Source organism: Pezoporus wallicus, unplaced genomic scaffold (genome assembly GCF_028554395.1).
Source record: "Pezoporus wallicus isolate ANWC-B61680 ecotype Strahan unplaced genomic scaffold, APGP_CSIRO_Pwel_v1 contig_2870, whole genome shotgun sequence".
Classification (NCBI taxonomy): domain Eukaryota; kingdom Metazoa; phylum Chordata; class Aves; order Psittaciformes; family Psittacidae; genus Pezoporus; species Pezoporus wallicus.
In genome coordinates this window covers 500,104-525,994 of record NW_026636990.1, presented here as the reverse complement: position 1 = coordinate 525,994, position 25,891 = coordinate 500,104, and the positions used below count along the sequence as shown (strand labels likewise).

At 39.9% G+C, this 25,891-nt stretch overlaps 1 protein-coding gene across 1 annotated transcript in view; it reads left to right on the top strand.

The window, feature by feature from the left end:
* Positions 1-8,081: 8,081 nt before the first annotated feature.
* The window catches only part of SLC38A9 (solute carrier family 38 member 9), a 39,556-nt gene continuing 21,746 nt past the window's right edge, over positions 8,082-25,891 (top strand). The window contains exons 1-9 of the mRNA XM_057402650.1: positions 8,082-8,215; positions 16,293-16,425; positions 16,995-17,116; positions 17,257-17,320; positions 17,433-17,526; positions 18,373-18,543; positions 20,782-20,841; positions 22,992-23,189; positions 25,009-25,116. Of these exons, the coding sequence (XP_057258633.1) occupies positions 8,112-8,215; positions 16,293-16,425; positions 16,995-17,116; positions 17,257-17,320; positions 17,433-17,526; positions 18,373-18,543; positions 20,782-20,841; positions 22,992-23,189; positions 25,009-25,116 (1,054 nt within the window). The 5' untranslated portion in view covers positions 8,082-8,111. The remainder of the gene's footprint in view (positions 8,216-16,292; positions 16,426-16,994; positions 17,117-17,256; positions 17,321-17,432; positions 17,527-18,372; positions 18,544-20,781; positions 20,842-22,991; positions 23,190-25,008; positions 25,117-25,891) is intronic.

Below are 25,891 nucleotides of genomic sequence, written 5' to 3'. Positions count from 1 at the left end.
CTGACCAAGAATGAAATGAAATGCAGGTCATCTATCTCCTGCAGTAGTAACCCCCTATGTCTAGCACAGGACACACAGGACAGGCCTGCAGGAGTAAGACTAGAAGCCTGTAAACCAAAAATAACCAGTTCTTCATGCATCTCTATTTTTTTAGGTTTTAGTTTAATTCACTTTCATAGCACCAGCATGCAGTGTTAACACTCTCATTTCAAATTGCATGTGGTAGCAGGTGGATGGACTTCCTGACTCATTGACCAAAATCTTGATGTGTTTGAAAGCAGCAATGTGCACCTGGCCCCAGAGAGTGGCTGAGAGGCAAAAGGCAATAGTAAGTTTGCAGGGCTACATAGGAGCAGGAGTTTTGGTCTGCCTGAGCTTGTGTGCAGCTGAACAGGATGATGGGTGGTGTGTCTGCTGCCTCACTGCCATCCAGCCTGAAATTCAACTACACAGCAGTTTTCTTGCAGGATCAGCCCCATGGGTGGCCATGTGATCTGTTTTGGGCTGCACTTGAACAGAAAGTACAGGTTATGATTTCTGTTCTGTAACTCTGTGCAATTCAGCAGTTTTTCCCAAGCATGTGCTATAAATACCCCTAGAATATGACTTTCCAGAGTTTAAACTATGAAAAGGACATGTTCTCAACATGTCATAGGACCAAAAGACTTAAGTAGTGAACTTCTAAGCTGCATTGGCTGGCTGGTGTCCCAGTTGTCTCGCCTTTTGACCTCTCCTGTGCTCAGCAATGGGTGCAAACCTCCCTGCGCGGGTCAGGAGGCTCGTCATTCCCCAAGGAGGTACTCGGCCAGTCACATGAAGGCCACAGTGGTTTGCCTTGGCAGGGATCATGCCTACACTCATCAACATGCTGACCAAGGAGACATGGAAGCAAACAGATGAGAGGCACCTAATCCACCATCACCAGCAAATGTGAATCTTCATGGCTGAATAAAGCAGTAAGCGCTTGTCCATACCGTAGCAGCCCCACTGAGAACTGGCCAGGCACGGAGCACGAGTGCCTCACATCAAGGAAGCCCAGCGCCTGGACACCGGTGCGCTCAGCTGCCCAGACAGAAGCTGTTTTTACAGCGGAGCAGAGGAGACCGACAAACGCCGCACCCGGGGTTTGCGTTACCGCCGGTACTAAACTCACAGGGCCTCATCACCCCTCGCGACACCGCGCCGGGAACGCGGCCCCGCCCCGCTCCCCCGCGCGGCTCCCTGGGACACGTAGTCCTGCGCTCTGCAGCGCGCGGCTTCCACAGACGGGCCGCCCTCCGGAGTCGCGCGGCCCGCGCTGGCCTTGGCGCTTCCTGCTGCCGCCGCGAGAACGGGGGGTGCAGGAGACTGAGCGGAGCGAGGCGGTGTCGCCGCCGCAGGTAGAGCGGTCGCGTCTGGTTGTGTGGCACCGGTCGGGAGCGCTCTCGGGCCCGGCCGCGGGGCGGGGAGGGAACGGCGGCTTGGCGGGGCCCTGGGGTCTCGGGCACGGAGGGCTCCCGGGAGACGGTGGGTACCGCTGCCTCGCCCTCTGTGGCCGGACAGCAACTTGCGCTGGCCTGCTCGGCTCCCTGCGCTGCGGCGGGTGAGCCGAGGCTGCTCCCCTCCGAGACACCCTGCCTACTGCCGAGGCTCTGGGTCTGCGGGGAGGAGGGGGACAGGGAGGAGCGGCGTGGGCCGCAGAGCCTGGTAACACCCTGCTTGGTGCGCTTGTAACGTGGGAGGCCCAATGGAACACCGGAGCGCAGTCTGATATGCAGAAACGGCGTGGCAGCTTCTCGGGTAACTCATAAATCGGGAAGTAACTTACATCTGATTTAACGGGCCTGTGGACCCAACGACCTGAAACCAAAATGGTGTTTAAACTGTAAATTCATACCTAAGGTGATAACTTTGTGTTCCTGCAAGTATTTCTTTACAGTCTCCACCAAAAAAAAAAAAAATCTGTGTACAAATAATAGTTGATTTATCTCTTGAAGACAAATCAGTGCTCCATTTCTTAATTTTACTCAGATTCTGGCAGCAACCACATACCCAGTGGTGCAGTCTGAGGTATGCAGAAGCTCAGCAGTGGTTCAGCTTGTATATTTAAGAGGCTTTTTCCAAAAAAAAAGTTACTAACACATTGCTTGTGCAGTTTTATTCGTCTTCAGCCACACAGTTGTAGGGATGTATGAACAAGCTAACTAGTGGCATGCTGTCCCTGGCTCCTGCTTTTCGGGCAAGTATTCTTCAGTCCCTTCTGATAACAGGATGCACTGCCCCAGAGAGGAACCGAGGAACTGCTGTCCAGCTTTAAAGTTCTTGTCCTTCAGTGTAGGCCCTCCTTATTTCTCATAGTTTATACACGCACATCCTGCAGTTTGAGATTTATGCCTTGAGCTTTATTCATCCATTCACCTCAAAATTTAAAAGAATACCAGGTCACGTGAAGTAGCACTTTTAAAAATAGTTTCCCGTTTTTGAACTAAATGGGTTTTTGCATTTAAACTACAAGCATGAGGTGGGTGTTTAGGAATAGTGACTTTAAGTAAGAAATGAAACAATATGTGCCCACAGTTTAAATTATCACGTTTTATCTGTGTAATCTAACTGATTCAGAGCAGTCCTTTTAAGAAACACTGGGAATACCAAAACAAAGAAATTGGCTGCTGCAAATAAGCATAAGAACAGCATTCAGTGGCAAAATCACTATAAAAATAATTTAAGACTGCACAGGTTGAAAAGTAACAAGTTATAGATGACTAAGTTCAGTATTTATTTATTCTAAGGTGCATGACTTATAGATTGAAAGCTCTGACTTCTTCTGTGATGGCTGATCCACAGAGTCTCCTACAGCGAAATCATTACAGAACCGCTGCTGTCTGTGCAGCAGCTTCAGCTCTAGTGACACGGAGCATAAATATCTTTCAGAGATCCAGCGCATGTCCAGTTGCACAGGTAGCCATTAGTGTTTTGATAGTGCTCCTGCCTTCCCCACCCTGCCCTCAGGGAAGGTTCTGTGATAAATACCAGACCTACAAACCAGTAAAGCACAGACTGTGCTTGTGAGATGACTGGCATGATTGACATACTGAGCACAGTTTTGTTCCTGCTGTGGGGTAAACCTGTTTGCTAACCCTCTTCCGTGGCCTGCACTGTAGCTCTGGTCTGTCAAGGTGGGTGTCTCATCTTAAAGCATTGGCACATGCATCTGTGTCTGAGCCGTAAGCCACCATTGTTTGATTCACAGTGCAAGCAAACTGTAATATAGTTTTGTCATCCAGTACAAAGAAGACCAAATCACAGCACAACCACCAGGCTAGAATGAGTTTTCTAAATCTGCTGGGTCTTCAACCACCAATCTTCACTCCTTGGAGCTTTTCAGACTTTGTAACAGGAGACAAAGGCAGAACCTGAGGGCAGTGAAAGCAGAAGCTCACAGGGGCAAGCCAGAGAAGGTTAATGAAGGTCTAACCCTGTTTCATATTTACAACATAAAAACCATGTGGAGTGTAGCCTGGAGTGGAACTGGAAGGGGTAACTTGTGTACCTCTAGGTAGTGCTTCATAGTTTACAACCAGTAACAGAAAACTTCCATTATTGAATTCTCATCTGTTCGTTCTCTTTTGCTGCCCTTCTGATAACAGTGCTTCAGATGTTTGTAGAAGAATTATAAAAAGGATGGGAGGGCATATTGAGCTTCCACACTGCAATAGGTGTAATTATATCCTACAAAGAAAAGGGAGAGGAGGATTTAAAGTCTATGCAAACTTTGGACCGTTGAAAGATACCTTGACATTGATGACGTTTAACTATGTAGCTGATTAGATATTAATGATGGTTAGGACTGTGTTGATAGCATATGATTGGAAAACATGCCTCCTGTTTTAAGCCCTTATCCAGAAGAGAATTCCAAACTTACTTTAGCATGCTAGCAGCTTTGACAGATTTTTTATATCTGGAAGAGTATTTAAAGGTTTCCTTATAGATGTAGCCATTCCTTGTTAGGTGAAAGGAAGGAGGACAACCAAGCGTGCTTTAAGGCAGTGTACAGCAGTTCCTGAAAGATGCTAGAGTCAATGTTACTCCGTATTTGTGGGGGTTTTGGTACTACATAGGTATGTCAAGAATGTATTTTCTTTATCACAGCTGTTGTGGAAGATGCATGTTTTTTTTCTTAATAACTGTGTCGGGTAGAGCCAGGAAAATGTAGGGATATGTTTTCAACAGCACTTACCACTTACTTTCATGGGGGTAGCAAAGCCAGAGTATTGCCTTCGTGGAGTCAAATGTTTGGAGGACTAAGTTGCATCAGTTACATGATAGGTTACGTGTTTCACAAGCAAAACCAAATGATTTCCTTACCAAAGCTGAATTGAAAAGGAAAAGAAATATGGGTGCAGAGAAAACACTCTCACAGCACTGTCCCTTCAGTAGCAATGCAGCATGCTGTAGGGGAAAACATGAAATTTCTTCCTTTGTTCCTGCTTCATCAATAAGATTTTAGTTGCAGGAGAATGCAGTTAGCACTCTCTCTGGTCTTCATCTCTGCTGTTACTAGAAAAAGCTGAGAGACCAAGGTGCTTGTACCATAGGGTGACAGAAAGAAAGTCTCTGCAGATGTAAAAAGAGAACTTGCAGAAGAGTAGAATGGTGACAAGCAAATACCAGAGGATCTGGAGAGACAAGGATTTTTAGAGAAGATACAGCCTGCAACTGTGGGGGAGAAAATCCCTATTTCTCATTCATTACCAAATACATTAGAAAGCTAACCCAGTAACTGTGCAAGGATAATTATACACACAAACTTGTATTCAAAAGGACAGAGGTAACAAAGTTGGAGTATTCGAAGACTGGAGCATTAAACTTAGCTAAGTTTAATGAAAATTAAAATTTCCTAGGTAATCTTAGTCATCTTGGTACATACAAATTATTCTATCGATTAGAAATGGTTATAAGAACATTATTTTTCTCAAGCTGGACATATCTTAGAATGGGAAATGTTTTGTCAGAGCAGCAAAGTGGTTAGTGTTCAGTTCAGTTTTGTGTGAGACTGATCTGCCTTATCTGCTGCTCAACAAACGCTAACTAGTCCTCTTGGAAATTTTTGCAGTGCTTAGTACAAATCACAGCTAAGCTTTACGTAAAAGGCAGTTTCACAATGTATCTGTGATGAAAGACTGAGAGGTTAAACGGCAGGAACAGCAATGCTTTTATAATTCATCAGTGCCAAAGACAAAGTACCATGAATTCATGTTACTGACTGCAGGTACACTACAGCTAGCAGTTACCTCCTTCCCACTTGCAGGACAATCCAGTTTCACAGCAAATGAGGCAAGTATCCTTAAAACAGCTTTGTCCATTTCCAAGCAGCCATATGTTAATTCCCAGAGATCCATAGCAATTCTCTGAATGCTACAATAGCCTCCTGCTAACTCTAATCATGGTATATCATACAGTATGCAGACAGAATGAGATTTGTCAAGCAACTTTGGTTTTTGACATGAATTCTTCATGTTTGACATTTCAGTCCTCATTATAGGCTTTTAAGACCATATAGAGAGTACTGCATGTAGTATCACAGGTTTTTTTTTTTAAGAAACATCTAGAATGAGATGAAAATAGATAGATACCCTGCATAAAAAATTTAGGTAATTAGGTCACTAGGAAAGTAAGCAGTTCAGAAGAGGTTATTGGTATGAGTTAGACAATGAGTTCAGATAGCACAACTGGCTCCATCCCATGTATTAAAAATTAATGTATTGAGAGTGTGGCCCAGCCAGAATGGGTGGAAATTAGATAAAAGAAAGGTTAATCAGGTTCATTCTTCGTTCTGCTCTTCTGCTTACAGTTGTCTTTCAAGCTGTACTGGCTCCAGCTGTAACATGTGTGATAGCTGCATCTGTTTGTAAAATAATCGGTTTGCTGGCCATAAGCTTCACTTGTCTGTTCTCAACAGCAAGCGCTTAAAAAATAAATTGTTGTTGCTAATGGATCTTTTAAGTAGACCCTGAAGAGTCTGTAAGCAACAACTCTGTAAGCTTCAAATTGTGCTGTCAAGCCAAACTTAATGTGTGCCATGTTTTAAGAATGCTTATTTTTTTTTTCCTTTATGGAATATTATAAAATATCTGGGTTCTTTGTAGCATAGAGAAAATCAAACTGATGATCGATGTTGCCTGCATTTGCCAGATTGATTTGTAAAGCACAAATACATTATTTACAACAGGTTTTAGGGAAGGGATGTATTAAAAGCAGTATCTTAAATTAGCATTAGATGTCTGCTTAGTTTGTGCCATAAACCAGGGGCTGTGAAAGGACAGGATCTCGGTACCACAGTCTTCTGGAAAATTCTGACTAAAACCACTTCCAAGTATTTGGGGTTTGAATTAATTTCCTATTTCAGTGCAGCCATTAAGAGTTTAAATTTTCATCTGCATTTTTATGGCTAAGTCCAATTAAACTCCGAGAGAGTTGCAAAAATGCAGGACAGAGTGATGGGAGCAGAGAGCCATTACCAGTGCTCAGCACACCAGAAGAAGGAGAGGGGAGCAGAAGCTAGTGCCTGTCCCCTAAAATGCAGTTCCTCAGTAGGGTGAGATGAGGAATGATCTGTGTGCTTCTGCCTTCCTCCCTGTGCGCTCTTTCAGTATTTTTCCCATGCTCCCATAGCTACTGTTTGACCCCACAGAGTGGACATGGTTGAAAAATGATAGCTTTGCTTCCTTGTTCATCCTTCCCTTCAGATTCTTTGGGTTTTGCTGGTTTGTTTGGATTCTTTTGTTGGTTTTGGTTTGGTTAGGTTTTTGTTGTTTTGTGGTTTGGTTGGGTGGGTGGGTTGTTTTTTTTTTTTGTTTGGTTTGGGTTTTTTTCCCAGAGGCATTAGCAGGATGAGCTAATGCAAGAGGATTTGCAACACACAGCTAGGAATGGATAGAGTCATATCAGTGCTTAATTTAGTTGATGTAATTTCTGGCACTGGGCTTGCACAGTGTATTTCCATAAGGATACAGAAGCATCACACACACCTCATTCTTTCTATCTATCTTCTTACGTTGTCACCCCAGATTTCAAATGTCCAGTGCTGTATTTCCTTACCCTGTGCCAGCTCTGGTTCTCATATGTATTTGCATCAGCCTCTTTAACATTCTAAATCATCAGGATACAGTCCCACTGAAAGAGCAGATACTTCTACCATTTTTGTTTGAAGAAGGAGTCCTGGTTGAGAAACTTAAGGAGGTAGCGGGAATGAGAGCTGTTAAAGCCATTACATTTGTTCAGCTGCACACAAGACCATAGCCAGTCCCATGTGGGGACTGTAGGTCAGTCTAAGTAGAATTCCATTAACTTAAAAGCGATCTGCTCCCCATTGTTTGGCCAGGAGTGCTCTGAATGCATAGAATACGTTATTATTAATGCATTATAAAACCATTCATTGTCTTTAATTCAAAGAGCCTGCACACGGTAAACTGCAATAATCTGATCTTTATTATGGGAAATACACTGGAAAACTATCTATGTGTCTGCTGCAAAGTTTGAAGTAATTTAGTGAAACAGTAGTCCCTAATAACTGATAAATTGTTCTCAGTTGTACTGTTACAAGCTGGAAATACAGCTCCTTTAAAAATCACACTGGTCTTACAGAGGAGCTGTAAGAAAACAAGTCCCATGCTTTGGAAACAGGTAAATAAGACCTATGTATGAATATACTTAATTTGCACATGGTGGACTTTACTCTTAGCTGTGTTAGCCCAAAGGATTTTGAACCTCACTTTTTACAGACCTGTTTCAGTCCCAGTATAAGCAACAGCATCTGTCATATTCCTTTAATTTATATTGTCTGTTGTGGTGCTAAAAGAGATTTGGAGCATGATTGTACATTGACAACTTAAAGGGGTAGTGTGTTATAAAAATTACTGTTTCCAGTGTAATTGCCCTGTGATGTTTGCATTATGGAATGAGAATTCTCAAGTGGCAAGTTGAAGACGCTTTTCACCCCACGAGCTTCCGAAGCTGTGGGACTTAGCCAGTGTTAAATGCCTAGCAGGGACAATTTTACTTACCTGTAGTTGTCTCATTTCTTTTTCTTTAGGTCAAAGTAGCTAACGGAATCTAGAAGAAGGATCACAAATATGGAAGAGGATACCAAGCCTCTCCTGGTTCCTGTGGGAGGTGATGAAAGCAGTTATGGCATCATGAATATACAGTTTAATCCAGAAGACTTTAAGTGCAAAAGGTATGAGGAAGCATGAAGCTACAGAATGATTATATATCAATGAGTTGTTTAACAGAATTCTACAGAGACGGAAAGCTAACATTTGGAAACCAAGGTCTGAGTGTGGGCAGTTCCTACTTTGTATATTATTTCTAAGCACCAGGTGTACAGAACTTCATACTGTGTTTTGTTTGTAAGACTTTTGTATTGACATCACTTCAAAGAGTGTTCTTACAAGAACTTGGCATGTGGATTTTAAAGTGCTCTTCAAACACCAAATATCCTGTGAATACTGAAGCATTATGGTTTTTATTTAGCACAGTGAACTGAAATGTTGAGACAATACAAGAAAGCTTGACAGATGGTGGAGATGAGTGACTGTCAGTATGTGTAAATGGGTGTGTATGCATTCTACAAGTCATGCTGGAAAAATACAGTATAGGCTAGCACTGAGGGAATGGAGCAACCTTTATTGCCTTTAAGGAAAAAAAATGTATTGTTTTTTGAGACTGAGCAAATATGAAAAATTCATGAGCCCAGGGTTTTTGCTATGCCTGCAAAAATAATACATATCTGAGAGGTTATTTAGCATGTTTTCTTAGAGTTTAACATCTCTATTCCCAAAAGGAGGCCATAGTGGGAGACTTAGAATCATGAAATTGTTTGGGTTGAAAGGGACTTTAAAGATAATCAGTTCCAACCCCCTTGCCATGGGCAGGGATACCTGCCACCAGACCTGATGCTCCAAGCCCCATCCATCCTGGCCTTGAATGCTGCCAGGGATGGGGCAGCCACATTTTCTCTGGGCAACCTGTGCCAGCGCCTCACCACTCACAGTAAAGATTTTTTTCCTAATACCTAATCTAAATCTCCCTCTTTCATTTTAAAGCCATTCTCCCTTGTCTTATCCTTACATGCCCTTATAGTGCAGTGCCCTCTGCTGTTGCAGTTAAGATTTCTGTGACCTGGTCCTGGAACCAAAACTGAGATCGGGGTGGGAACTGCCTTTCTGATCCTAGCTGGAGGCACCAATCTGTTGTGGGTTTTGTGGTGTTTTTTTAACCCCTGCTGCCTTTTGGACCCCGTTTATGGCTCTTTTTTTTTTTTTTTTAGACTTCGCATCCAGCGTCATGTTTCAGTAGAGCAGTTTTCCTGAGGGAACTGAAGATGGCACTGTTGTTTAAAAAAATCCTCCTGTTGGGCCCACGTTCAGTCAAAAGAGAGCGTTTTGCTGCTGTCTTAGCCCGCAGCTTTGGTTAGCCAAGAGAGCAAACTTACACGTTAGCCAGCGACTAAACAATCTCTTTTCTCTGCGAGCAAAGGAAGGAGGATAAGGGTCTGATTGAGCCCTGAGGAACACAGGGAGCACAGGTGTAGAAGCCTGCAGAATTCTGTATATAAAAGTTAAGAAACAGTGGAGCACTTTCATGTGGGAAGAGGAAATGCACAAAATTAATTCTTGCCTTATCTTCTTTCCAAAGACTGTGTGAGCCCCTGATGGTCCTCCTGGCATAAGACAACTGCTAATTTATATGAGCATTTGGGAGTTCCTTGTGATGGAGGAAGTATGTGTTCTGTTTGAAGAGCAGTGGATTTCAGGCAGTGTGGTGATACAATAGCAACAAGAGAAGTTTTCACTTTTGTGATATATCAAAATGCCAAGATTCACTTTTCAAAAGTGAGGTTAGGTGTTGTTTCTTCATTGTGTGGGGTTTTTTTTTCATTTTCTTGTGATTTCTAAAATTTGGAGACCTGGCTTCATGAAGTGTCATAGCTTTTGGCATTAAGTTCCCCCCACCAAAACCGGAAGTGTGTACTAAGATTATGTTCCCACCTCCACAACTTTCAGCTTTGCAGATCTGTCCGCTTTGTCCTTATTGTGTCTCCCTTCAGTTTATTCTCTCATTTTCTACGACCTAGTCGTCTGCCTTTCAGGCACGCAGAAGCACAAAGATGAAGGGCATGAGCTCTGGGATATCAGGAAAGCGTGCAAATCATAGTGGGGCCAAAGACAGTTGAACTGCATCTCTGCATATTAGAAGAGGCAGATACAGCCTTTACAAAAAGGAAGAAGAGGCCATCAGCATCTATGTCAGTCACGGTCACAGCAGTGAGTGGTTTGAAGGGCTTCTTCCTTGGAGCTTTAGGGAGTAGAGATGTTTATCATGCATGGAAGTATCCAGTGGGGTGCATGTGCAATAGCACATGATTTGCTCTGCTTAGTTTTTTCCACTTTAACTCACTATTCAGAAATTTTATCAGACATTCGTGGGTGGTCATTTTGCTTTGACTGGGGTAGCTCTTGGAAGTGTTTTGTGTGATTTCTAATAATCATTGTTTGTCCATATTAGTGCTGTTCTGTTCTTTTGCTTGGGTTGTTTGAGATTTAACGGCATTTGCATAGTTATTTGGTTTACTTAACAGCTTGAAGGATTTGGAATTTTTGAAAGGCTTGCATTTCAGTGTTTACCTAAGAACAATAAGACAGTTGTTCTTTTAGAGTTGTAAATTATTTTGTCTTGTATTCTGTTGCTAATTTTGGGAAATATAAAGCCAGTCTTAATCCTTTTGAAGAGGATGTTATTGTTCTCCACAGTGACCTGAATTACACCATATTAGGTGTGCTTTACCTATTTTGTAGGTCCCTTTAAAAGCTTGTATGTCACTGCTGCAGTGGCTTATTGATAATTATTGTATGCAAGAGAGGGAGTTTCTGGTTTTTCTCCTGACTGCGCTTTACATCTACTCATTGTCAACAGATACTGCAGTTGTCTTCAGGAATACCTGAACCTTCAAAGAAACAAATGATGTTTTGTGTTGGTTGTTTTGCATATGATAAACCTTGACAATGCTCCCTGCTAAAGGGAGATCAAGCCTTCTTCCTTTTTTTTATTGTTCATGAACTACCGAAGTGTTCTCACATGATGTAGATCAGTAGGTGAAATTAAAAAGTTATAAATTAAACAGTGTCTGTAGGTAGCAGCTACAGAAGCCTTTTTCAGGCAGAAGTGATTAGTTCCCTTTTATTTTCAAAGTTCTTTCAACTTACTAAAGGTAGACAATGGTCAGGACTAACCTGTGCAAAACTGCCTATTCAGTTCTGCAGGCATAATGCTTTTACATTTCCATGCTCACGTGGTCTTTTTACTCCGTTGCCTGCATTTTTGCTAGCACTTATTATATAATAATAAGTAATATAATAACATTGTATTACTGCTTCATAGCTGGGAAAAATTTAAACCTTCTTGGTTAAGAACCTTCGTACTTTGTCACAGAAAAGCAGAATAGCTTTGCCTTTGCTACATAAGAGGAAACAGTTCTTGAAATGTGGTATGGTAAAGCTTGTGATTCTTTATTTGTTAAAATGTGTTTCCTGTAAGCAACAGCGATGGCTTAGTATTTTCGTCTGAAAGGTTATTTTGGTTCTGCATGCAACATTTTAAGATGCTTGTGTGGTCATAAGCATTATCATGACAATGGTGATAGGAGTGTGCAAAAAGTTTTAAGTTAAATGTATTGCCAAGAGACTTAAGATCTTATAGGATAAAGTAAGCATACTGTTCACAATGCTTAGGTAAATTCAGACAGCTCACAAAGTAAAAATCAAGGCAGTCGTTGAATTCTTTGGAACGGTTTTCCTGAGGAGAAGCACACAGGCGTCTGTAATGTTCCTATCCTGATACGCAGTTCCCAATTTAGAAATAGCAACCAATGAATATAGTTGTCATCTTACTACTTTTTCTCTTTACTTTAATTTCCATCAGTTTTACTCCTTAGTTTCTCCTGCACTATATAAAGTACTCCTGTAATAATTTGGTAACTTAATAAGGCAGTAAAGCCACAGGAATTAACTAGCTTTATTTTTGTGTAATAATCCTATCGCATCCTTCAAAAGTAACTGATTGGTGTGGGGTGTCAAAGAAATACGTGCAATAAGCTAAAATAAGTGGCTCCTCATTTCTTTGGAGGAGAGGAAAGAAATTGTTAAGCCACCTGTAAAGAAGATAATTTTTTTCATGTTTATTTAAATATGAAAAGTTTGTGTAATGTGAAGTCATTAATATCATGTAGATCCAAAAGACACACTGGCACAGAAAATTGCATTATACTGTAACAGCTCAATACTCAGACCACTACTTTGGATCAGATGTCTAGAACCATTTTTTTGTAGTTTGCCAGACAAATTTTCCTATTGTGCTGTTCCCCCATCCATTCAAATCCATCACTTGAACTTTGCAAATACTTCCAGCAATATTTGGAAACAACATGAGTCATGAACATCTCTTCATTTTTCTTGCAAAATTGCCACCAAAGTTTGTAATGTGAGCAAGTTTAGACAGCCCTCTTTTTTCCCAAACCAGCACTAGAATTCATATTAACTGTTCGTTGTATGCATGAGAAATATCTAGCAGATGAGTGTAGGTGGAGGTTTTCTGGGAATTGTTTCTGATGTACATGTGCATGGTATAGTACATGAAAGGTGTGGAACTCCTGCATGAGATCCTGCATCTTGTGCACTCATTGTGTTGTGGGAAAACAGCTGTATTTTAACAGTGTGTTTGCCCTGGTAAAAAAAAAAAACAAACCAAAAACAAACAAAAAAACCCATTGTTTTTCAGGAAGCTATTCAAATATAAATTGGAATTGTGTTTTTCAGTATGGGTATAATAAAGTCATTTGGCACTATAGTCTATCTCAACGCATAGAAATTGTCAGTGCTGTTTTGCATTGTCACACCCTCCAGTCATGTAATGTCTCCCTTTCCCCCAGATGACATTGTCCCACATCCTTTTCATAATCATTCTGCCATGCAAGAGAGAGAATGTGGTTACTTGTATAAATCAGAAAGTTTTCTAGGAATCTGTTGCAGCTGCTGATGCTTGCATGTACAGAGTACTTGTCTGCTAGACTCAAGATCCCTGAGAAGAATTTGTCAAGTTTAGATGCTTTGGGCTTTGAAAATCTCAGGTTTTGAGAACTTCTTTGAGTCTTTGAGAGCTTCTCAGACTTTTGATTATGCCCTACAGCCAGTCTTTGACATGGGTGTAGCTGGGGGCTGGGAAATTACCTTGATTCCTAGACTGAGTGCTGCCCTGTCCTAGGGTAGATCAGGGAGGAAGGTTGCACCCCAGCCTGCCCACGTAGCTTCCATGTCAGACTGATATTTTCAAAGAGATCTCAACCAACCATGAAACTGATGGGTAGACAGTCTACTTTAATACAGTCACTTGCTCCATAAGACTAGAGGTGCAGTTGTATCCTGAGGAAAATTGCTGTTTTAGATCATTTTTAACAGATGTGTACCAGAAGGGATAAGAGGGGAAACAGACTAAGTACTAGCGGTGTTAAATATGTGTACTCCTCCAGGCAGGAAGCAGCAGCCACAAACACGTAGAATTTCTTCAGGGTTCATTAATTATTTTTTTCCAAACCTATACACTGGATTCTGAATCATACCCTTTTGTTTTGTGCTAGACCATAAATTGCTTTTCAGTCTAGATTCTGTTAATAATACAGGAGAAAATGAAACATCATCCTCTAAGGAATTTATTTCCCATAGACATATACATTTTTTGCTTTACATGAATATTTTTCTTGATATTTGATTGTTGATTAACAACACTACTTTCTCTGTAAAATAAGATGATGTATTCCTGTTTTCTGATATTTTAATTTTAAAATCATCCATGGCTTTAACTGGAATTGCTTTAAAAAGTAACCTTCCACCTTTTTCCAGACTGGAACAGTTTTCGTTGACATCTGTGTTGGCAGTTGTTGAACAGCCTTGTGAAGGAGATCTTTGCTGTGGATCTGCTAGCTTTGAAACAAAATGCAGACTTTGTCTCAGTGTAATTTTTCCATAGTAGCAGTGGAAGCTCATGGGGTTGCACTGATAATATTAACTGGAGATGGGAAATAGGTAGTCTTCATGAAGCTCTTCACACTATGCAGCTGCCGTATAATTAGCAGAACACATACTTTTAAGTGTTCTAAATATGCATGCCAGTGATCTAAAAAGAAAGCAGAGAGAGGACTGGCAGTGGGGAGGCATTACAACATATTACATTTCCTGTTTTCATAACTACAGTCTTCCTTTTACAGGTCTTGTAATGAGACTTTTTTAGCAGTGTCTGATGATTGGATCAGCCCAATAAATTCTAACCTAGCACAAGTGAAATCCTTTAGACAATTGTTGAGTATTTCTGTACATTACATACCTATGGGATCAGCCCTGTGTGCCTCTGATTTGGGTAATAAAGGTATTGCTTAAAATTTACTCCTGTTTAATTGTGGTATCTCTCTTAATTGTTTATAAGGACACCACAGTCCTTATAAACACAGAAGTCCACACACAAAATGGGAATTTCTCCTTTCATGTCACAGATGGGGGGGGGGGGGGGGGGGGGGGAGAGTTGAGAATGTCTTAAAAATTGAAAGTGTATTCATTTTCATTGCTAAGCCATTTTTTCCACAATGAAGGAAGACATAAGAATTAATGAAGTCTAAGTTGAAGGTGAATTTGTGGAGAAGGAAGTTATTTTTATCTGGTTTCCACTTCGTCAGTTTTTATTAGACCAGTAAATACTCTTACTTGTTGTGTCCACTTAAGCAAACAGGAATAAGGACCTACCTTTATCTCTTCTAGAGATACAATGACCAGCTTCAGAGCTGTATTCCTTTTCTTCCTTCCAGATAAAAGGTAGTGCCATGGTGCAAATGCCTAATGATTCACTGGGAAAGAGAATGGGACCTTTGTCACCGTATTGAAAGCTGAGGCTGGAGGGGTTGACCAAGTTCCTTTGTAATCTGATGGGTATTGAAAAACAGTCAATTCAAACAGACTTTGCTTATATTAGAGGAAATATGGCATGGATTTATTGCTAATTTAATTTCTGCTTTTCGTAGCCTGAAACTTGTTGTGATACGTACTTCAGTGGGGTTTGGGTGATTCTTGTTTCTGAGTGATTTTAACATCAGCCTGAAGAATAAGATCAGAAAGCTGTTGACTTGCTTTAGGAATTAAAAGAACGTGAAAAAGAAAAAAACCCAAACCCCTCTATCAAGGCTTATAGTCCCCTCTATTGTTAAGAAATTAGCCTGTCAGAGCTAGGAGTGAATGTTTAAGCAACAGGATAGTATGCCTTGATTAAAAAAAAAAAAGTCTCTGCAGTGTTTTGTTTGGGTTGCATATCTCTGGTAGCACCCCTTGCATTAAGCTAGATTTACGTTGTGTTGTAACTTTAGGAATGTCTTTCACTCTGCTTGCTGTGTAGCTGCATGTGAGCAGGGAAGCCAGGGGGCGTGTGGTTTTTCTGCTCTCTCCTTCAGTACCTGTCACCATGCCTGCAATCTTAACTCAGCTGAGGAAGAGGGTAGATAGCCCTGTGTTCTGTACATCTCTGTATGAGAGATGTAGGATTTCTGTTGCTGACGGTCTGTTCTCCATGTTTATCTCAATTAAATCTGAAGGGAAGTCATGAAGCTGTTTCAAAACTGCAGATGGACATCCGTTGTTCCATGTTATGTAATAAATTCCATTCCTGGTTGCATTGACTTAAAAATGGTATGAGCACATGGAGTTATTTGGACTTGATTCCTTCCACAGTGAACACAATTTTATACAGTGTTTTTGGATGGATTAGTAGTTCCTAGGTGGCCCTCATTACCACTGCTCGTTCCTCTCCGTCCTCTCCATCTCTTTTCTGCTTTTGCATTCTCACGCTTTCTGTCTGTACCAATGTTCCTCATCACTAGTTCTGGCAGCACTGGTTGATTATAAGCATTAATGGGCTTGACCAAGCTTATTAACATGTAGTTCTGGTGTGACTCATTGTTGAGAATTAATAGGCTGAATATTAGGTCTGAATTTTGATGTTAAGGTGCCCCACAGAATCTGGGCAAGAGGCCATTTTAATATGGACAATGTAAACGTGCTTCTTTCATGGATGGCAGCTTCCCTCCTGGCACTGATATTTTTGCATTTATTTTGTGTCTGAATGACAGACTCATCCTGAGTGATGTGCTCTGGCTTGTATGTTAGCTTTTGTGTTCTAGGGTTTTAAATATTTTCCTTCTCCTTCTTTGTCTCCTCCTTTAGACCATTTCATGTGGAGCCTACAAACATAGTCGGTGTGAATGGTGACATGCAAAGAGTCACTGATGAAGCTTCAGCAATGAATAAGCGAATTCATTACTATAGCAGGCTCACGTCTCCTGCAGACAGGGCATTGGTAAGGCAAAGGCAGGACCAGATAAACTGAGTGGTCTTTGGCATGTTGAGTCTTCCACAGCCTAGATTTATAAAAGAAGTACACGTGAAGGCAGTGGGAGAGTGACTCTGCAGCTTGCCTTAAAGTAAATATCTAGTAGCTGAGTGCCTTAACAAGGTCTTGTGTTATCACAAGCCATGACTGACTTCTTGTGCAATGCCTTCACCACCCAACGAAAACATAAAAACAGCTTGAGCTTTGTAACAGCGGTTCAGGCTGCCCAGATGTGTGTACTCATTTCTTCCACCTGTAAGTGGATTTAAGCAGTGGTCAGCTGCTATGATTGAACTAGCAAGAGCTGTACATAGTGTATTACAGACATTTTGCAGAAGAAAAATATATTTTCCTGCACTCTACTAAAAATTTATCAACTAGGAGGTTTTTATGGGGAGAAAATTAATGTAGTGCACCTTTTTTTTTTATGTAATTTCATGGAAAGGTTTTGTAATTTACAATAGTTGGCTTAATGTATTTGGGACAATAGTTACTTTGGTGTTACTAACAAGTCTTGGTTTTTATCCATTTGTTAGATTGCTCCTGATCATGTACTTCCAGCTCCTGATGAAATCTACGTGTACAGTCCACTAGGAACTGCTTTTAGAGTTGACAGTTGCACAGATGGCTATGGTAAAAACTCCAGTATAGTGACAATGTATGTTAAGCACCTTGCCATGTATTAGCCAGAAAATGTATTGATTGTTCTATAATGCATAACTATATTGTGGCTGTAAGGATAGTATGACATAAGAGTGCTTCTTATATTATTCACTGTCTTTTTTTTTTTCTTCCTAGATTTATGATATGGAACACAATGATGGGTACATCTATATTAAGTATCCCATGGGGAATAAAACAGGTAACACTATGAAAAATGTATGTGTATGAAAATGGTTTTGGCAACACAGCTTGCTGTTCATTTTCTGTAGTGTTGCTGATAGATAAACTAAACTGTTTTTCTCTCTTAACAGGCAGGCTTTACTTCTGGAATCATTCTCATCTTACTGATGGGTATTTTGACTCTTTATTGCTGCTACAGAGTTGTGAAATCGCGCAAAATGATACGTAAGAAATACGAAGCCTCATAGTGCAAATATTACCATTAAGTGAAATACAGAGATCTGATAGGTTCTTAGTTTGCCTGTATCTTTACAGTATGTTAGACCTAACCTGCAAATAAAAGCTGTTCCTTTGAATGTCTTTGTATTTTTGTAGTCTGGAACTAAGCTCTGTAAGCTAAATGTCTGTGTTCCCTTATTAGATTATCCTTCAGTTCCTTGGGACCTAAGTATTATAGCCAAACCCAAACTCTTAGTAAGCAAAGTTTCATGTGTTCACTTATTAAGTGTTTGGTGACATATGGGAGTTAGGAGTCTTCCCTTCTTCTCTATAAGCACTGTCCAGTTCTCTACATGTATTTCTGGTCATGTTCCGTAGTGGAATATGTGGGCTATAGCTGTATTCACCGTTTCGTATGCCTGTACACTATTATTTGTATACAATGTGTTTTGGAAGCAATTTACAGACAATTGCTTCACTGACAGTGGTTCTGCTTAGAATGTACTTCTGTTGTTCGAAACACATCTTGCATCACTTGTAGTTGGTGCTTTTATGCATAAACTAACCCTTCACTTCCTCAAATAAAGGCAGTTAAGACCTCCAGTTCGTGACAGCTCATTTCTGGGCATTGTTGAGGACTAGTTCATGGTCTGATGTACTTTGCCATAACTTCTGCAAAAGGCTTTAGCTGCAAATGCATAGCTACATTTTTACCACGTCTTATTCTGGCGCTTCTGGAAGTACTCAGAGTAGTAGTATTCTGAAACAAAAACATCCTGTCATCAAGAGTTCTACTGATTCTAATACAACATTTTATTTGGGTGTGTTTCTATGTTTTTGTATGTTCTTCAGCTTTATTAGATACCTCAAACTGGGAATTCCCAGATGTTTGCAAGTATTACTTTGGATCCTTTGGTCAGTGGTCAAGCCTCTTATTTTCTATGGTATCGCTTGTTGGAGCCATGGTTGTTTATTGGGTGCTTATGTCCAACTTTCTGTTCAACACAGGAAAGTTTATATACAGTAAGTATACATATTTTGATTAACATTTACAGCTGTCTTGTGAAAAGATCAAGACTTTGATTTATACTGAAAAATCATTGTCTATTTTACTTTATCTTGATTTTTCTGTTGCTGTGAGTGAAAAGTCAAGCAAGAATAAGTAGCAGTGTGGGGAGTTATGAGCAGAGTTATGTATGTTTTCAAAAAAAGTTTCTCAGTTTTTCTCTTAAAGTGGTTTTAATGGAAGACAAAGGGCCAGTGATCTGATTTGCATGTCAGTAATGAGGCTTCTTGGTGTAGGTTAAACAACCCAAACCTGGTTGCTTGTTTCCACTTTGTGTTTTCAGTCCCTCCTTGTTTGCATGGGTGTAACCATTTGAGCAGCCATATAACAGGCTAGGCTGTTGGAATGATCCAGATCAATGAAGAAAAATCTAGATTTCAACAAACACACTTAAAGTGTTGCCATATTGAAAATCTTTGCAAGTGTCCCTGAAGGAAGAAAGAACTTTAGCACAGTGAAAGAGCAGTTCTTAATCTGGCATTGCTATGAAAGAAAATATACTGGTTGTTTTCACCCTTGTACGTGCACAGACACACAAGCCTTTGTGGATACAATCAATTATGTATGTAGAGTTGTGGGAATAAGTGATGGAATTGAGAGCTTTGAAAACCTGACTCATAGCGTTGAATAGTACAACTAAGATTTAAGAGTTTCTGTTTTGAAGGTAATTAACAAATCTGAGGCAAATAACAGTGCAGACACTACCTTAGAGTTCCCACCATCCCTGAAGGACATAGTTTATTGGTTAATGACTGATGTATTTAACATCTGACCTAATTCATACATTGTTAAGGCCATTTCATTTTAGACTTTGTTGTTTGGGGTTTTTTTTTTGTTTGGGTTTTTGTTTAGGTTTGGTTTTGTTTGTTTGTTTAAATAAGGTTAGTTCTTTAACCCTGAATTGCTCTAAACCAAGTAATTCCAATTCTGTTAAGCAAACACCAGAATTAACAAAACAGTTCTTTTTCTAGGAAAAAAAATCCTCCTTTTCCCTGGGTTTAGCATGTTAATGTATCACTTATCTATATTTGTTTGGGGTTATTTAAATTGTTTGCTCTCTGATAAGTAATCATTGAATTCCTGTCCCAGCTATCATTGTGGCTACTTAATTAGTAGTTATAAAATGGGTAATAGGATGTAGATTTGACACTATGGCATTTTCCAGCTTTCCAAGTTATTCAAAGCAGGGTATGATGTTTAATTCTGCTGCATTCAGATGACTTTTTAAACAATTTGCACACACAGTTCAGGTGGGAAAAAATTGATCTCCTGAGGAAGGATGGTCTAGAAAGTAGTAATTTGCAAAGAATGCAAGAACTTTAAGCCAGGTATGATTTGTTGTCTTTTTTTTTTTTTTTTTTTTTTAACATGGTGTCCTGTGTTTCTGTATTTGCTTTATGAAACAGAAATAAATGCACACATGCAAGTGCTAGCCCTAAAACACTTTTTAAGCACAGGGGAAGCATAAATTGGCTTTCCATCTATAACAAACTTTAAAGTCCTCTAATTCTGTAAGACCTGTCAGTTCTTATCCTGGCTTCATACCATGTACTTTTTTAAGTAGCAACACAAAACACTGGTGAAGTGAGGAAGTGATGAATGGGATCGGTTCAGTCTGCTGATTGTTGTATACACTGACCTGGTATCAGTAAGTATAAACACTCAATTGTGATTCAGGGTGTCATAAAACATGATGAAGAAACAAAAACTGTTTTCTTCCCACAATACATTTTGCCTTTTTTATGAGAAACAAGCTGCTGCTAATTGCATTTTAAAAGTCTGAGGCCTTCTGCCTCAGTTGATTTTATGTATGCATAATACACCCACATGCAACAGAAGCAAATTTTAGCCAGAGACATACTAATTAAATTTCCAAGCTGAAGGGCATTTTCTGTGTATATATACATAAATATAAGGAAATCACTTTCCAATATTCTGATACTGGAAACTGCAGAAACTTGGAAATACCTGGTGTGGCAGAGCAGTAAAACAGCATAGGAGTGGGTGTACTGGAAACAAAATACTACTGAAGATGACTGTAGACAGTGAGACTTAAACCATCTTGGAGTTGGAGGGAGTACAGTCTGATGTATCACAGTTTTGATGTAGTTTTCCAAAATGCTACCTTCCTTAATTTTTATCAAGTCAACAGATAAAAAGCTGGGACACTGATAGTAAGATTTTCTTCTTTTCAGACTTTGTTCATGACATTAATGTAACAGATATTGTTCCTGGTACGAATGGAAGTAATAAAGGTAAGAAACACTAATAAGTGTTCCTGATTTGGGGTGGCGGTTTAAAGGCAAAATCTTCATGCTTCCATACCTAACCACATTTCAGTTATAAAGTGTATATTATTAGTTCTACCTACCTTTTTCAAACAAAACCAAAAAAGTAATTTTCTGTCTAGGATTTGTACTTCCACAAAGAGCTATACACTTGGAAAGCTTAATGATTTCGGGGGGGTGGGGGGAGGGAAGGATAAGGCTGGGGAAGGGAGAAGAAAGTAGGAGTGGGAATAAGGATTAAAAAGTATATTGTGAATTTATCTATACCCAAATAGATCCGCCTTAAAACCAGGAATGTTAGATCTCTTAACAGTAGTTACACAGTGAGGATTAACTTTTGCACACTAAAATTGAAGCACATCAGATCTGCTTGAAGTTTAAAAGTCTTAGCTGGGGCATCTTTGCTCCTCACCACCTCTGCAGCAGTATTCTTGTTTAAAGAAATGCTGTAAGAACAGCTTTGATGATGCTGGGTGCAAGAATAAACAAGTGCCAGGCCCTACATGAGCATCTGCTTGAGTTTTGTGAAGAGTTCTTGACATTTGCATGACATAGAGAAGAAGCTGCATTCAAGTGTGGAGATAGGGCTGTTGAGAGTTCTTAAGCAGTCAGAATAATGTACAGTGAAGGTAGGAGCAGGGCATTGTCAGCATCTGATCTCTCTGCCTATATATAGTAACTGAACATGTAGTGCTTTGTAATGTAGAAAATTTTCTCTATCCTGAGCGCTTCTGGGAATGGAGAAGCCTTTCAGTACCAGCCAGGTGGCTGTGTGTCACACTGGCTGCAGTAATGTTTCTGGAGAGCAGCTGTTGAAGTCAGGCAAAGGAGTTGAGAAATAATTCTGAAAACCAGTTGATTTGTATCTGAACTAGTGTTGAATCTTGTTTCCCCTACAGTCCTTACCAGAAGGCGCCAATAGCTGCTGCAGTGGTCTTTCTCATGTGTTTGCTGCTGCTTCTGCTTTTCTGTCCTATTATGCAGCAGGGGGTATAACTTGGGAGACAAAATAGACAACTATTCCACAGCATGCTCCAGCAACTGGAAAATTTAAATCAGATGTGTCACAAAGTTAAAGGCTGCCAGATGTTCAGATGACTCTTGGCATGGCATTCAGGGCTACTGAGGAGATCAGTAAGAACAAAAGCATTGTTCAAGGTCTGTGACACAATCCACTTACAGGCAATGGAGAGAAAGCAATAAAAAAGTGGAAGTAAATTTGACAGAACACTTTTCACACTTTTGCCTTTGCAATGAACAGGCATAGAGCCAGTGTGGGAGGGAGGCTATCAAGTGCTATGGTGATGCTAAAATTTGAGACATGAGAACTAGAAGACAAGTTCATATTTTTACACTTAACTTTGTAAACGTGTAGTAGAAAGAAATGCTTATATTAACAAAAATCGAATGAGCACATTTTTATCGGGATCTTTTTGGTTGGTTGTTTTTGTTCCAGCCACTTTCAGATGCTGCTGTTGATCAGCCACCATGTGGCAGTGTTTTGGGTGCGTATCACCGTTGTGTAGCAGTGATGTACTTGCACATGGCATGGCACGAAGGTGATGTTTTGGTTCAGCATATGAGTTTTAGTCCTTTCAGTTGTTCCAGTACCTTTCTTCTCATCCTTAGTTTGTGTGCTGCCAGAGCAATGGATAATAACACAGCTCTTCTGTACATAGATACTTTTGCATTGTGGTTCATATGATCTTACTGAAGTGTGGAGGGACAGATTACAGTGCTAAATATGCAGCGAGGTGCAAAGGTGCATTCCTATGGCATGATTCCAGCACATGCATGTAGGCATGGAGACACCTAGCTATAGGTATGTGATCCTGTGCCACAGCTCAGGCTTCAGACAAGTAAGCATCTTTGTTGTGCTCTGCTGAAAGAACCGTAGCACTTGCCAGCTTAGTGCAAGGTGCCTAGCAGTGAAATCTTAGTGCTCAACTCCTAGTTTAAAAAAAGTGGTTAAGGACTGAATTGTCACATATTGCTTTTAAATGATTCTGTTTCTCATAGGTAAAACACTTTCCAGAAAATATGGGATTTGGCTGTGAAGATTCTGTGCAAGTAAAACCTTTTTCATCTGGGAATATTTTTCTTTTCCTTTCTTCTAGTCATTTGTCCAAGTGCTGCTAGTGGTCACCCACCACAGAACAGCAGTGTGATGTTCTCTTCTGGCAATGATACAGGTTTTGAGCTCTTTGAGAAGTGGTGGAACAAATCACAAACAGTACCATTCTACCTGGTCGCTATTCTTCTACCCCTGCTAAATCTAAAGTCTCCATCCTTCTTTGCAAAGTTTAATGTCCTAGGTAGGTAAGAAATACTATTAAAGCATTGGTTCATTGTGGTTAAAATGTATAGAAAACAGTGAAAGGTACTCCAGTGAGTAGAATCATAGAATAGAGTCACAGAATCATTTAGGTTAGAAGGTTGGAAAAGACCTTTAAAATCACCAAGTCCAGCTGTTAACCCAGCACTGCCAAGTCCACCACTAAACTGTGTTCCTAAGTGTTACATCTACACAGTCTTTTAAATACCTCTAAGGATCGTGACTCAAACACAGTGTTCCAATGCTTGATAGCCATTTGGTGGAGATTTTTCTTTTAATACCCAAGCTAAACCTCACCTGGTACAATTTGAGGTCATTTCCTCTTATCCTAGGAGGTAGAGGACAGGGAATTGAAGGTCTACTTTGTCCTCTGTTCCAGTGGGACACACAGCTAGAGCTTGGATCTACTGTGGCTGGAACCACTAGATGATAATATAGCACAGAAGATGGGTGATAGTGCTTCTGTGTAAAAAGGTTTTTAAGTAAACTAAATATAACATTAGGGATACGAAAATATTTTATCAAGTGAGATCTAGCCATAACTGTATCTGTTGTAAAAAGAGACACATCATGGACAACAAGTTTATTGAGAATCTGAATATTAAAATACAAAATTTGTCATAACTTCAGTAGATTATTATGTAATTCAGAAACTGTTCAAAGTTGCCTTAATTTTTGTAAACCTTGAATCTGATAGGACAAGAAAAAAATAAAGGCAATTTTTTGACATGCTGGAATTATTCTTAATGGAGAACTTTTACTTACTTTTAAACACATGGAAACCTGAATGATTAGGAAAATACAGAATATTTTAGCTGTTAAGCTAAATTACAGAACCTTTTATCTTCCTAATTCCTTAACTATGCTCTGTGAAATCAAATGATAATTTCTTCAGTTTATTTTTTAACCTTGGAGATAGTGCTAGAATGAGTTGATGTCTTACCTGAATCTGTATCGCAAACTGTGAAAGTGCTGTTTCTTTGTCTTCACTTATAGCCTGTTCTCTGGTGACTTAGTATTACTGGCCAGCAGGTTGCATTGCAGTAGCTTTACTTGCTGTTTCACAGTTTTCTTCAATTTTTAGGTAGTTACCATTCTGCCCTTACCTCTTTCAAATGGCAGAGCCAAAATCCTGTGCTGTCCATCCCATACGCAGACACAGCAAGGCATTTATACCCATCTGTGATCATATTTGTAGTCCTCTACCTGTATTGCTGGATACCTCTGACCCAATGAGATGGAATGCAAAGCCAGTCTTAATCAAGGTTATCCAAGGTTATGACAGAGGTTAAATCAATAGGGGTCAAATGTCATTACCAGCTTCTAGCTCCCAGTGTAAAGTTCACAACTGCAATAAACATTCCTATCTCATTGGACTATTTGGTTCAAAACATCAGTGACTCAATGGACATTGTAGTAACTGCAGTGGCCAACTCTGTCTCATATTAAATGAAAATCCTAACAGCTGAAGCTGGAACATACCTGTTAACTGCCTGTAATCCTCCCTGGCTGCCCAGCACCAGGGATTACGATGTGGTATTTCCACTGTCACTAGTGTAGCACCTAGAAAACATTAAACATGCTGAAAGCTTGCATTGGGTTCAAGTGCATTATTCTTTCTCTCTGACCTATAAATGATACAAAGAAAAAGAAAATTTAAGCATAGCCTGTATTTTTAAGAATGGATATCAACTTGGAAGTGTTTGGGCTATAGGTAACTAGTTGGATAGAGCAGGAATAAAACACAGCTAAATACTTTCTACTTCTCATGGCGTTTGTTTGGCTCTGATCTTTTCCAGGTACAGTTTCAGTTGTCTACTTAGTTCTTCTGGTTACTGTAAAGGCTGCTCGTCTGGGAATCCACTTAGAATACAATTGGTTTACAGAGAATGCTTTTTTTGTGCCAGGTAAGATAAAATGCATGAATGAAGCATGTATATGATGAGTTTAAGACTTTTTTTAAGTAATTTTGAATTTCTCACCTTTTAACACCTCTGTGACATAAATAAAATGAGGAAATGATGTCTAATTAGCATGTAGAGGCTACATCCTTTACAACAGGCCAAATTGCATGAGCAGTTAGCTCCAAGGAGATGTCCCCTGTCCTGTTGAATTATTATCACTCCTGTTCTTAGAAACAAAAGTAGTTTGTCTTTCTTTAAAAATTACTTAAAATAAAATTCAGAGATATGCACCTTCTTATTTTAAAGGTTTGTGCATTTTTAGTGTACCAGTCACAATAAGCACTGTTTTAACAGTTTTACACATGGGTTGCAAACTATTGTTAGGTCCAATAATGTAGAATTGGAAAAGAAAACAAGGATAACTTAAAACATTAGGATGGGTTTTGCAATACTGTATCAATATAGAAATAAATTAAATTTAAAAAAAAAACCACTGGATTTTTTCCATTTGTAACAGAATCTGATCTAATTTATGGAATCCTGTTAATGCACTGTGGCAACAATTCAGTAAGTAAACTACAGATAGCTGAGTAAAGTTACAAATACAAAATTCAACTGGTTTAAGTGTGTTCACATGACAGTTGCAGTGGTCTTGCATCTGCTTACTCTTTGTTGTCTTCTGCCACTCTGGATTGATGCAGCTGTCTAGCAGAACTGAAATTGATCTGGCACAAGCCGAATGAACAGCTTGGCTAGCGTACTGTATGTACGTTTGACA